This window comes from Trachypithecus francoisi, unplaced genomic scaffold (assembly GCF_009764315.1).
Source record: "Trachypithecus francoisi isolate TF-2019V2 unplaced genomic scaffold, Tfra_2.0 Contig00586, whole genome shotgun sequence".
Lineage (NCBI taxonomy): Eukaryota > Metazoa > Chordata > Mammalia > Primates > Cercopithecidae > Trachypithecus > Trachypithecus francoisi.
In genome coordinates, this window is record NW_022680749.1 from 3,489,969 (window position 1) to 3,504,604 (window position 14,636).

Below are 14,636 nucleotides of genomic sequence, written 5' to 3' on the forward strand. Positions count from 1 at the left end.
TTTCTTTCTCTATCTTGGCTTATATGTGTGTGTGTGTGTGTGTGTGTGTGTGTACACATACACATGTACAGACATATATAGACATATATATATGCTTTTTTATTTGAAGAAATAGTTGTTTTGCCTGTAACTGCTGACTATTCAGCAATTAAGACATCAAAGATACAAGCTATACACATATGTCAGAAATATTTAACAAAATAAGATATTTAATTTTTCTTTTGATATTTCTGGATGGTTATGATTTTTATAAGACAGGCTCCAATATAGAGATTAACTTTATATCCAAATACTATTATCTCATAATAATTATTATAACTTATTCTTAGAGCCAAATAGTGAAAGTATTCATTGAATTACATACCAGCTTCCCTACTGAGCTGTAAGATGATCCTTTGTATTGGAAATGTGTATTCTATTTGGTGTGCACGTTATAAAGCACAATGCCTGACTCATCATAAGTAAATTTCTAAATGTTTATTAAATGAATGAATACATATTATCAATAGAAAATATGTACCTCTCATCACACATGCTACCTTCTTCTCCAAATAAAGTTCAGTGAACCTTAACTTTGATCTGATGTTGCCTCTTCTAATGTCTTCATGATTGTAATTTCCTATTTTAAAAAGAGAAGCCCTCAGTAGATAATTAGCAGCAATCAAGAGAAGCATGCCATATCGGCAAAATTTCTGCCAAGAGCAAATATCTTTGTAGAAAATATATCTCACGAGACAGACTGAGGGCACCTATCCTGCAGTAGAGGAGTTTTGAGAACCACTTCTACTGGAACATGTCTCTCAAGCCAATCTTCCTAGACTATCTATCTGAGCTGAGTGCCTGGTGTAGTTTTACTGGGATGGTCTGTACATTTTGTGAAATCTTTCTGCCATTGAGATTGATTATGCTACCACTGAAGTTTCTAAATGTCTCAACTTAATCAATATTTACAGTCAGTCCTACTTTTTTTCGCTTCTTACCCAAATAGGCATAGTCAATGAGATAATATCAATAATGATTTCCCATGGATAACTAACATAATCATTTTAGTTGAGTTTTAAGAAATATATATATATATATATATATATTTTTTTTTTTTTTTTTTTTTGAGACGGAATCTCCCTCTGTCGCCCAGGCTGGAGTGCAGTGGCCGGATCTCAGCTCACTGCAAGCTCCGCCTCCCGGGTTTACGCCATTCTCCTGCCTCAGCCTCCCGAGTAGTTGGGACTACAGGCGCCTGACACCTCATCCGGCTAGTTTTTTGTGTGTTTTTTAGTAGAGATGGGGTTTCACCGTGTTAGCCAGGATGGTCTCGATCTCCTGACCTCGTGATCCGCCTGTCTTGGCCTCCCAAAGTGCTGGGATTACAGGCTTGAGTCACCGTGCCCGACCAGAAATATTAATCTTATCTTCCGTAGGTTTTGCAAAACATCAAGAAGACCTTAAACAAATAAAGCTTACAAAGTGGAGCCAACTTAACTTTGTCTTTCTAAATGGTCAAGATATTGTGATCCTTATAAAAATTTAGAGGCATTAACAGAAATATCCCAGATTTTAAACAAATTAGAGCTTGTTCCTAGCCCCTGCAGTATTGGCAACCCTTATAAATTCCTTAAATACAAAGTGAAAGTATCAAGTAGTTAAGGGGAAGAAATTCAATAGGGAGAAAAAACAACGATGCTAATTCAAATAGAGTTTTAAACTTGATAGTTCAACTAGAAAGCTTTCTCTAGGGAATAATTCACAGTTTGCCTTCTTTGAGTGACAGGACACCTAATTAAGAGATATCTTACACTTCAGAAATCTTCCGATATTAATTATTTATTAGAAGATGATAAAATGCTAACAGTGTATAAGACACAACAATAACTCCTCCAGCATTTATTTATTTGTTTATTTACTTATTTGGCTGTTTTTAGGAATAAAGGTCACATTATCAGCCTCACTAGAATTTGGATCAAAGGTTTTAGACATGTTTCATCAAGCAATTACCATTTTCTAAATAATAATCAATATTAAAAAACATGGGCTATACATTCATTTGGGTTTAGTGCGAATTGAGCAGAAAATTCAGACAAAACTGTACAGCTGAAATTTGCTAAGACAGTAGATCTTAAGTGTTCTTACCACACACACACAAAAGTAACTATATGAGGTGGTAGATGTGCTAAGTAGTTTGATTGTGATAATCATTTCACAATGTATTCCTACATATCAAATCAGCATGTCATATACACTTTATTTTTTTTTTTATAACAAAGTCTGCTTTTTATCAGCACAGTCTGGAAAAATGATAGCCAGTAAGTTGGACTTGTAATTTCTTTTATGACAGTTGGAGACAATATCATAGAGTACAATCTAATCTTGCATTTAGTTAATTAATTGTTTCTGCTGAATTGGTGAGTCATATACGCTTTAATTGTATACAATTCTTATTTCTTACTTACACCTCAGTAAAACTGGGGGAAAAGGTATAAACATAATGGCTATATTATAATCTATCAAATCAATGGTTCCAAATAGCAATATTTGAAACTACTTTGATGTAGGTAGTCATTTCATTGCTCTTCTTTCTTCTTTAATTAGAATTGAAGTCTCTTTTAATCAAATGTTACTGTTTTATTAAAAATAATTTTATTAATGTTTTCTAAGCAAGGTTTAATTTCATAATATGCTACTCAAGTAAAAGTATGTTGCTTACATAAGATTAAAGACTTTTTGTCCAAGTAAAATTGATCAACATAATAGACATGGAATCTGTAAATTCAATTATACATCAAATGCACTAAGGTATATTTCTAGTTATTTCTAGTGATATACTTTATTTATCTATTTATTTATTTAGTTAGTTAGTTAGTTATTTTTGAAACAGAGTTTTGCTCTGGTCGCCCAGGCCAGAGTGCAATGGCGTGATCTTGGCTCACTGCAACCTCCACCTCCCAGGTTCAAGTGATTCTCCTGCCTCAGGCTCCTGAAGATCTGGGATTCCAGGTGTCCATCACCACGCCTGGCTAACTTTTGTATTTTTGGTAGCAACAGGGTTTCACCATGTTGACCAGGCTGAACTCAGGTGATCCTGACCTGAACTCCTGACCTCAGGTGATCCACTCACCTTGACCTCCCACAGTGCTGGGATTACAGGTATGAGCCTAGTGACACATTTTTATAGCCTTTAGAATTTGCAAAGTATTTTTATACACTGCCATCAATTAAATCTCAAAAATGCCATTTTAAAAGTGTGAAAACAGAGACTGAGAGAGAGGCGTTAAGATTCATGACCAAAATCACTTGTCTGGTAATGACAGAGCCAGGAGCAGAACCCAAGGCTTCTGGCCTTCATTCAGGTTCATGTTTTTCTTATTGACTGATTTTCTTCCAATGTTAAGAATTGTTGCCATACCTATCTCTAATTGTCTGAATATCTGAATTTGATTGTTTCAGTTTTTCTTGCTTACTACTTTTAATTGAAGTATGTGCAAGTGAATCCGTGAATGGCCAGAATTCAGGAGATGTACACACAGTTATCTTTATAAAGTCAATAGGACACTGAGAAACCTATGACTAACTCAGTCACTTCCCCATCACTGATAAATTTGAAGCATGATAGTGGTCTCAACTTTAAGTGGAATAAACAGGAGTTCTACAAAAGCATCCATTAGAAAATTTTTCCAGATCTTAATAGGAAAAATGAGATTAAACTTTCAAAGTTTAATAGGAAAGCAACAAAAATACATTAGTCTACAAGACTCTTGAATTTTTCTAGTAACTAAGAATAGTTGCTTAACTGGATTGTACATGAATTTTTAAGATTACCATCAGTTGTTTTATATATAATATATGTATAATGCATACACATATATTTAATACTGTATGAGTATAATTATATAAATTGTAATACATATAAAATTACATATATACTATATGTAAATTATATGTGAGATGTATATATACAATGACCAATGAGACCCTTAACAGAATACACACACACACAGACACACACACACACACAGATACACACACAGACACACACACACACACAGATACACACACAGACACATACACACGTGCACTCACAGACAGACACACACAGACGCACACACACGAAAATAAAAGCCGACATAAATGATAAAAGTATGAATTTTAACATATACCAAAAAAAATTCCTATAGGAATAGGAATAGCATAGGCCATAACAAAGGCCATTTTATAACTTTAAAAACTGATAAGGTACCTTAAATGGCACCTTTTCCCACCTCGGTGGAATTATTATTAATACTAGAAACTAAAGTCTAAACTGAATACCAAAGTGCATTTTAGCCTTTTGAAATAAACCAGGACAATTAATACTAATTATCCAGAACATAAGCAGTCTCAGTGACTGCATGGAGTCTGGTATTACAACTGGCCTGTGTAACTTCCTAAGCAAACCTTAGCAGAAGCACTACAGGCATTCGACCTCAGGGCTATGCAGAGGATACAGAGGAGAAATTGTGAATATTTTCATATGGCTTTGAAAATAACATAATTTTATTAGGTTAACATGGAATATAATTATTCATATTTTAGTTATAGGACAAACTTTTCATCTTCATGGAGTCTCAAAGCAAAATAAATTATTTTACTTCTTTCGATTTTTAGGTTACTACAAAACCAATGGATCAAATTCTGGCCCTGAACTATCTGTTTAATGCTAACTGTTGTCAATTTAATCCTTTAGGTATGCTATATGCTATTAAATACTGATTACATTGGGGAAAGAGGGGAGGATTATATAGATTACTGATATTTTAAAAATAACAATAATTTTGCAGAAAAAGCTAATATCAACTTACTTTAAATCTTTGTCAAAAATATTGTTTTAATCAAATTATTCTTGTAGAAAGAATTGTATTTGTATACATCATAATTAATGGGATATTTACCATCTCATATCAGTCTCATATAGTAACATCAAAGTTCAAAGTAATGATGAATTAGCACAGGGAAATATTTCTAGCCTTTTTATTTTTGATACAATTCGACAGGTAACTGTGGAACACAACCACCATTTGTTCAGAAAGTATTTTCTGGAGGACAAATAACACGTTTACACTTAATTGTTTATATTAGATTTTAAAATAGCATTTTTTCTTCCTGAGATTGTCTTCATCACAAAAATAAAGTTTTGTGTTTGAAGAGAGACATACTACTAGGTAAACATATCATGTAATAATTATCTTGAAGAATTTGCTTCTTTTGTCTGTCAAGTAATTAGTTGTTTCCTGTTGGAGTGTTGGGATGTGTCAAGTCCAACAAAATATTTGATCTTATTTCTATTCAAAATCATTTTTCAATCAAGATAAAGGCCAAAGGAAAAATCCACTCACTTTGCTTTAGCTTCTGCATCTTCATATGCTTTATTAGAAACATCATCCAGCCCTCCAATCAAATGTTTGAAAGAGCTGCCAGAGGAAAGAAGCACAGTGATTAGAATAAATCTTCTATAAAGTAATAACAATGGCAACCTAATCAATGATATAATGAAATAATCTAAAGGCATCTAAATAAAAAATAAATTCAAACACTTAATCTAAATACACTGTTAAGAAGCACGTTAGATAATATTTTTCCTGACTAGCATATAAACTCTATGAGATCAGGGAGCTCTTCTACCTTGTTTGCCAAGAGAGTTGCCAAAACATAAACAAATCTGGCAGCCATATCTGACAAAAGCAGATATTCAAATAATTGCTTGGAATAAAGTCTGTGACACACTAAATGATATACATCACAAAGTTAATGAGTAAACTAAAATACTGAAATGACAGCAAGATCTACCAATTATGGAATGTTTCCTTTATGTCAGGTACTATTATTTAAATTACCACTAACATATATTAATTCCAATTCTCAAAAAAATTCTGAAAAACAAGCATCATTATCTCCACTTAACAAAATAGTAAACTAATGTTCACACCCAAAATAAATATGCAGAATACAGGAAAACAACAGGAGAGAGTCACAGAAAAATTAACTCATTTTGGAAGAGTGAAAAAACAACTTTAGCATAAAACAGGAAGAGTGATTGAACTGCTTAAATCCAATCTATTCAATATCCTGCTATGCACCTGGAACTGTATTCAGACTTCTACAGTGAAACATGATCAATTCTGTCACTAAAATAGTAAATATTATAGCATCAACACAAAATGAATACACACATGTATACCAGAATCACCCTTGAAAATTACCAAATACAACCAGATACAGTAACTCTTACTGTACACTACATTCTGGCAACTACTGAACTAGAATGAAGGAAAGAAAAAAAAGTCCCAGTACCCACATGATAATCAGGGCCTCACTTACACGGTACTCATATGCCAGGCATTGCTATAAGTGTTTTACATGTAATAACAAATAGTTTAATAGTTCCAATGAGGTTTTTCAAAATAAAAGTCAATTCTTTTATTTTGAAATACTATGAGTTAGTATTATAATCTCCAATTATAATGGAGATAATTTTAAAGTACTGTAAGAAATTATATTTAATTTTAATCCTCTATCATCTTAATACATGTGAATGGTTTGTGTGTTGTGAGTATTAAACAATAAGTTATGCATGGTCAGGTCCTGAAACATAGTAAGATGCTTGCTGATTTAAAATGTAAATGTTCCTTAATTGTTTTTACATATACTTTTTTATTTTGAAAAACTATAAAGAGGAACATGACACCCTTCTTGGGCCTGGGTGGAGGGGAAGGGAGCAGCTGTTACTTCAGACCCTTGGGTAATGAGCTCATCTAGGGTGCATGGTAAACAGAATGCTGAACCTAATACATGAAGTATTTCTATTCATAAAGGGACCCCAAAAAATATTAGACAGAGACACAGAGAATCAAGAATCATATTCAAGAACATAAAGCTTTCTGTAATGAATTGTATTAATTCATGCCAAAACAAGTGATTGCTAAATAGACAAATAATAGGCAACATTTCTTACAAAGTTTTCAAAAATATATTATCCATAATTAATAAATATAATTCCCATAGTTGAAAACTATGTTCAAATATTATTTTTGTCATTGTTCTTCATATGGTAAATTTCCCACTTTCCCATAGAATGTCTTGGTCTTTACCTAAACTTAGAGGGAATCCGAGTTTAGAGAATGTCCTTAAAGCTAGATGCATTCACAACATAAAGTAAAATATAATATTTCTTTTATTATAAATATATAATATCTGTCTAATTTTCTGGGTTTTTTTTAGATAATAAGAAAATTTAAGCATGGAGTTTAAGTTCCTTGTCTAAGATGACTGCAATTTAGCAGCACATCCACCATTAAAATGTATATTTCATAAGGCTTCTGTCCTTTATATTTGGATATTTTCAATACAATGAAATCTAAAACATTATGAAAAGGTATTGAAAGAGAAGAATCAAATAATATTATCTAGGAAAACCGAACAGCAATAATCACTAAAACTTAGTTTTCCAAATCCATTTTGATATATTAAGAGATTGTGTTATTAGACATTTAAACTCATAGTAATTCTGAGAGTTCAAGTAGTTTCTTTAAAAAGAAGAATCCTGTCTTCCTTCTATTATCTATTTGAATTAAGGACACTTTAAACAGAATAGCATATTACCAAATAATCACAGAGTAAACTGATGATAAATTTGACAAGAATTAAAACTTTTAACTTAACAAATTCTGTTCAACACACTAAGCTAGATTAAAACTCCACAAAATACTATTTTGAAAATACACTTTGAAATTCTTAGTAGCAAAATATATACATGGAAAAGCATAGATATGGTTACGCTAGATGGAGTTTTAAAAGTAGAAATCAAGTAATATTATTAAGTTCCAAATGACTACCACTGTCTGCAGATCCCTGTACTGATCAATGAATAATTTAAGACATCTTGATAAGCATAATCGATGGTTATCACTCCTGGCACAAAAATGAACCAATTAGTGTTTCATTTTTTCCTTCTCTCAGACACTCTGTAGGAACACCTGCCGTCTGTGTGAACCCTCATCAAATAGACATTTGGAAAAGTACTACTATAGGTATCATATGCTTCCCCAAATAGTTACTCAGGTCCTATGACATTTCTTGACTAATGCCTTTTTTTAATTGTTATTCTATTCTGAAAAAGATTATAATGAGATGTCGTGAAAACTCTAGCTACTGAATAAGTATAAACCAGAAAATATTATTTATGAGTTTTAACAAATATAAGTAACTATAGAAAAATCATTAAATTCTCTTTTTAAACAAACTCACAATTCATACACAAGTTACATTTTAACATTGTAAAATAAAACACCAAATCTCTACATACATGCTAAACTTTCGGAATAAATTAAAGACATGTTACTGAGCAAATGGCTTTAGTTTAGGGCATCTCCAGAGCAAACCTTTATGCATGCACATATTTCATGCAAAATTTTCTGTTACTTTTCTTGGGATAGAAAATCTAATTTTACAAGTCTTGACATAATACTTTAAGGAGCATGGGTAAAATGTTATCAGTTGAGTACACAGATATTGAAAGAAAGCAAATATGAAATCTCTTTTATGTTTAATGATGGTAGTTTAGACATACTTGTCAGGTAGGGAAGGAAAAGAAAGGAAAGAGGAAGGCAGAAGGAAAAACAAGGAAGGGATGAATGAAAGAACGAAAGGTGGATGGAAAACGGGAGACACGAAGGAAGAAGAAACTATAACCCTTACACACTAAGGATTTACACACTAAGACATTTAAAGAAATTGTCCTTAATGAATACCAGTTAAGAGACTGTGTTTCTCATTCCAGGAAATTTGTCTGTTTTAGAATGCTATAATGACAGTAACTCAGTGGGTAATAAGTTTAGTTATTAAAATATTTTCATTATTAAGGCAAAATATTCTGAAGGGAGCTGATTACTCAGTGGTATGCCTAAAAAGAATATAATTCGGTTCTTCAGTTGTGATATAACGAGACTTCATCTAGACAGATAAGGTCTTTAAATTATTAGAAAGGCAGTCCAAATATCAGAGATCAGCATTACCATTCTGCTAAAAAATCATAGCATTTAAAGTTTACTTTACAGTGTAATATATTTTACATGTATATAAAATAGATATATATTATATATATATAGTGTGTGTGTGTGAGTTAGTTGATTTAATTCTCATGATCTCCTATCCTTTATTCTGATATAATGATTTAGAATTTTGTATAAACATTTAAAAAATGGAATATTTTCAAATTAAAAATAGGATGGGAGAAAGTCATAACATTCAAAATCGTTTTTTTCTTTTTGCACTTAAGTGAAATGTTATAAATTAAAAAGTGTAAAAGGTAAAATCTTAAACTGGAAGCTATTTCAAATACTTCAATAGTGCTAACAAAATGTTTGTCAGGTATTATCAGAAGGCTTGGAAAAGCCTTCTTAATTTCAAAGACAATACCATTATGCTTTGTTAACCTAAATCTCATCTAAATCGTTTTTAAAAAATATTTATTTAAAAATATAGAAAGTTACTGTTCCAAAGTAGTGAAGATGTTTTACTTAGCTAAGCCCAAGGTTTCAGAGGGATCCTTCATGGTTTTGGTACACTTACGCAGAAAATCTCTTGATTTACTTTGTGGCTTCAAGTGTTCTTATGTTTGTTACTTTTTGTTTATTTTATTTATAATTGGACAATCATAATTCTTAGTGGTTTATACTATCAACTGTTATGTGACTATATGTTTCCTTGGAGAAAAAAATTACCCCCAAATAAAATAAAACCAGCCACATCCATATTTTCCAGTTATCCATCCATTTATTCATCCATCCATCCATCCATCCATCCATCCGTCCATTCACCCAAACTCACATATATGTATATGTACAATGTCTACTATCTATAAGAGACAATTCAAGCTACTGTGGATTATGCAAAAAGAATAAAGTACAACTTTGAGGAATTTACAGTCTTACATTACAGATAAGATACAAAGACTTATAATATAAAGGTGGGAAGTAATGAGTGGCTGAATGCTTATCAGAAGGAAGTCTGTAGTGTACATAAAATAATTTCATCTTCTCAAAATCATATTAGATAGCAATTTCATAGAAAGCAATGACACTTTTATGAGTAAATAATTATTAGTATTTTCTTATCATGCACACATGTTTATACTTGCAAGAGAGAATTACACACACCAAAGTATTAGATATTTGTCTGTGTCTTTGCTTTGTAATAATATCCACCTATCTATCAAGGGGATTATTCACTAGAAAAATGGGTTTCAAATAACAAACATTTCATTTAAACTGTTTCCTGATTATAATTATATGCTTTAAAAGGTACCAATTGACAATAATGATTCAATTTGGCATATGCACAAAAGATCAAAAAGCTAAGAATAGATTTCAGGAATTCTCTCCTTTTACTTATTGTTACTTTTGAGAAATAAAAAAAGTGACTCAGTGCTGATCAAGTTTCTATGTCTAATATGTCCATATAAATCAGTCTTTTCCAGGACAGGGTCTTGTTGACTAGGCTTATTATGTTAGTCAAATCATCTAGTTTTGAATTTTAAAATTACGTGTATGTGTGTGTGTCTGTGTGTTTGTGTGTGTGTGTGTGTTTCCAATGGCAATACAGTAACAAATTGAAAGACACTGAAGAACTCTAAGGGATAAAAGATTTACTGTAATTTTACAATCTTTGGCTAAACGTTAACATTTTGGCATGTATCCTCCTTGATATTTTTTCAGTTATTTCAAAGTTGAAATTGTATTGGTTTAGTACTTGTTTGATTTTAGGCTGTCTGTGTTTATACTATAGCCACCTTAATGGTTAAGTGTGGAAAACAATCCAGTTGAGCATGTAGGACACTCCTGGTTACATAGAAATATCCAATATAAAATGACTAAAGTTCTCAATTTTTTTGTTTATTTGCTTATCTAGTAATTCTACTGTTGGAATATTGGTGACAAACATTAGCTTAAGATTTTATTTTTAACTCTTTCTCACTTTTAATCCTTAACTGTTAAGAATATATACATCTTTTTGGCATGGATGTAGTGAAAAGGGAACACTTACATTCCTAGTGGGAATGTAAAGTAGTATAACCACTATGGAAAATAGTATGGATATTCCTTAAAAATTAAAAGTAGAACTACAATTCAATCCAGCAATACCATTACTGTGTATCTTCCCAAAGGAAAAGAGGTAATTATGTGAAAAAGACACTTGTGCATGCATGTTTGTAACCGCACAATTCACAATTGCAAAAATATGGAAACAACCTAAATGTCCATCAGTCAACGAGTGGATAAAGAAAATGTGGTATATATATACCATGGGATACTACTCAGCCATAAAAAAATGAAATAATGGCATTTACAGCAACTTGGATGGAGTCAAAGACCATTATTCAAAGTGAAGTAACTCAGGAATGGAAAACCAAATATCATGTCTCACTTATTTTTTTTTTTTTAATGTAGGAAAGTTTATTACATATTACTTAGAGTTTCCAACCTGAAACAATCTCAACTTTTCCTTAAGTATCTCAAAGTACGTAGGGGCAGGCACCAGTAATGACCTTGGGTTACAGTTGGTTTTTAACAAATGGAATAATAACACAGTATTTGGTGCCTTATTTTGAATGAAAAGTTCAAATTTGTATTCAATGTAGGATTTATATTCAATAGAGTAACTGATTTCTGCTATTGCAGAGCCTATATCAATTTTAACCAATTTCAAACAAAACATGAAGATAATGAATATCATACATGATATGTTAAGAATGAATTGTAAGTGTCCTTTATTTTACTGCCAAAAAGAAACTGAAAGAACTTTGTGTTTAGAATTTATTAAAATATGGATAGCCATATTAAATTATAAAAGAAATAGCACTTTCTTTTAAAAAGTATAATTTGCACATGCATTAAAATCAATTAACAAAAGCATTATATTTAAAATGTCAATCCAAAAGTAATGCAAGGTGCCATTTCCCAATACTTTGAACATGAGAGAATTCTTTTTTTTTTTTTTGAGATGGAGTCTCACACTGTTGCCCTGGCTCCCAGTGGTGTAATCTCTGCTCACTGCAACCTCTGCCTCTTGGGTTCAAGCAATTCTCCTGCTTCAGCCTCCCAAGTAACTGCGATTACAGGTGCCCACCACCACACCCAGCTAATTTTTTGTATTTTTAGTAGACATGGGGTTTCACTATGTTGGCCAGGCTGGTATTGAACTTCTGACCTCGTGATCCGCCCACCTCAGCCTCCCAAAGTGCTGGGATTACAGGCGTGAGCCACTGCGACCGGGCGAGAATTTTTTATTTCATATCCAAAAGAGAGTTTTAATGGCCCTCAATTTTTTTTAACTTTTTTTTATTATTATTATACTTTAAGTTCTAGGGTACATGTGCACAATGTGCAGGTTTGTTACATATGTATACTTGTGCCATGTTGGTGTGCTGCACCCATCAACTCGTCAGCACCCATCAACTCGTCATTTACATCAGGTATAACTCCCAATGCAATCCCTCCTCCCTCCCCCTCCCCATAATAGGCCCCGGTGTGTGATGTTCCCCTTCCAGAGTCCAAGTGATCTCATTGTTCAATTCCCACTTATGAGTGAGAACATGTGGTGTTTGGTTTTCTGTTCTTGCAACTGTTTGCTGAGAATGATGGTTTCCAGCTGCATCCATGTCCCTACAAAGGACACGAACTCATCCTTTTTTATGGCTGCATAGTATTCCATGGTGTATATGTGCCACATTTTCTTAATCCAGTCTGTCACAGATGGACATTTGGGTTGATTCCAAGTCTTTGCTATTGTGAATAGTGCCGCAATAAACATACGTGTGCATGTGTCTTTATAGCAGCATGATTTATAAGTGGGAGCTAAGCTATGAGAATGCAAAGGCATAAGAATGACATAATGGACTTTGGGGACTGGAGGGGAAGGGTGGAAGTGGGATGGGAGATAAAAGAATACATACTGGGTACAGTGTACACTATTAGGGTGATGGGTGCACCAAAATCTCAGAAATCACCACTAAAGAACTTACCCATGTAACTAAAAACCACCTGTACTCCAAAAATATTGAAATAAAAAAGGAATACATGCATCTTAATAAAGGGTGTAAAAAGAGAAACACTGTGTTTTAAAAAGAAGTGTTTTGAGATTTTCCTACACACAATTTTGATATTATAAATATTCTATCTTAAATATTTATATATAAGATTCCTATATATGATTCGCCCTTTTCTAAGGATGACTGAATTCACAATCTTTTTGTAGAGTGGTACTACTACTCAAAGTATAGTTGGCCCACTATTTGTTGCTAGTCTATAAAGACATAAGCCCAGAAGTTTAGAAACTTTTCTAGCAATTTGACAATGCTGAGACATCCAAGGGCAAGATCAGTGGACTTGTGTTTTTGAACAGGGTACAGATTTGTGTTACTGTCAAATCCATAAGGTGAGAAACATTTGGTAAAAGCCGCATACAAGTCATGCGCAAGAGGGTATTATTAAATGTGTGATATTTTAAGATTAGTTTGCTAATTTTAACCTAAAGTATATAAAATTCAGAATCTATCTTACGAAGAGAATTAAAATTTAAACATACTTTACAGGAGTAATTGATAGAACTGACTACTAATGAAGGATTAACTGAAATAGAACATCACTTGTTCTATTTTGAATAAAAAATAAAAATGAAGGTCAGGCACAGTGGCTCACGCCTGTAGTCCCAGCACTTTGGGAGGCCAAGGCGGGTGAATCACTTGAGGTCAGGAGTTCGAGACCAGCCTGACCAAAATGGAGAAACCCTGTCTCTAGTAGAAATACAAAATTAGCCTGGCGTGGTAGTCCATGCCTGTAGTCCCAGCTACTCGGGAGGCTGAGGCAGGAGAATCGCTTGAACACACTGGTGGAGGTTGCAGTGAGCCGAGATCATGCCATTGCACTCCAGCCTGGGCAACAAGAGAGAAACTCCATCTCAAAATAAATGAATAAATAAATAAATAAATAAATAAATAAAAATAAAATTTTCCAGTATGCTGATATTACTTTAAAATCACTTCTATTCCCATCAGTTCTTCTCTGCGAGACTGGTTTCTCTATTCTGAGTGTGTTAAACAAAACATAAAACAGCTAAAGTACAGATTACTCCATGCAAGTGGCATTTACATTATCCATCCAACCCAGATCAAAAAAGTTAACAATCAAGAAACAGGCACATTTGACACATTAACGACTGGACAGTGAAATGCACAGTGTTCTTTCAAAGTGTACCAACTGCAGTCAGAATGGAGAATTGCTATTTCACTCATAAATTGTGGTTTTGTTATGATGGTAAAACAAGTATAATAGCCATTATCTTTCTTATTACTTGTACACATGCTTTCAATGACAATGTGATTAATTGGGGCAATTATTTTCCTTTTATCCGGCATTATGTTTGTCCTAATATTTTTCTTGAAATAGGATTTTATGTATGCTGAATATAATAGGAAAAAATAGTGGGCATTTATTTCTATGCTTTTTTTCACTTGTATTTTTCTAGCAAGTCATTTGTATTTTATTTTACAAAACATCTGTCCACATTGGATGGGCTGAAAATAAAAAACAAAACTGGTCCTTAAGCACAGA

General features: G+C 32.7%; 1 protein-coding gene across 2 annotated transcripts in view; it reads right to left on the reverse strand.

Annotated features, from left to right (window-relative positions):
* Nucleotides 1–14,636, reverse strand: part of PRKG1 (protein kinase cGMP-dependent 1) — a 1,377,278-nt gene that overhangs the window by 121,694 nt on the left and 1,240,948 nt on the right. For both annotated transcript variants that reach the window (XM_033215293.1, XM_033215282.1), the window contains exon 9: nucleotides 5,367–5,441. In XM_033215293.1, coding sequence (XP_033071184.1) covers nucleotides 5,367–5,441 — 75 coding nt within the window. The remainder of the gene's footprint in view (nucleotides 1–5,366; nucleotides 5,442–14,636) is intronic.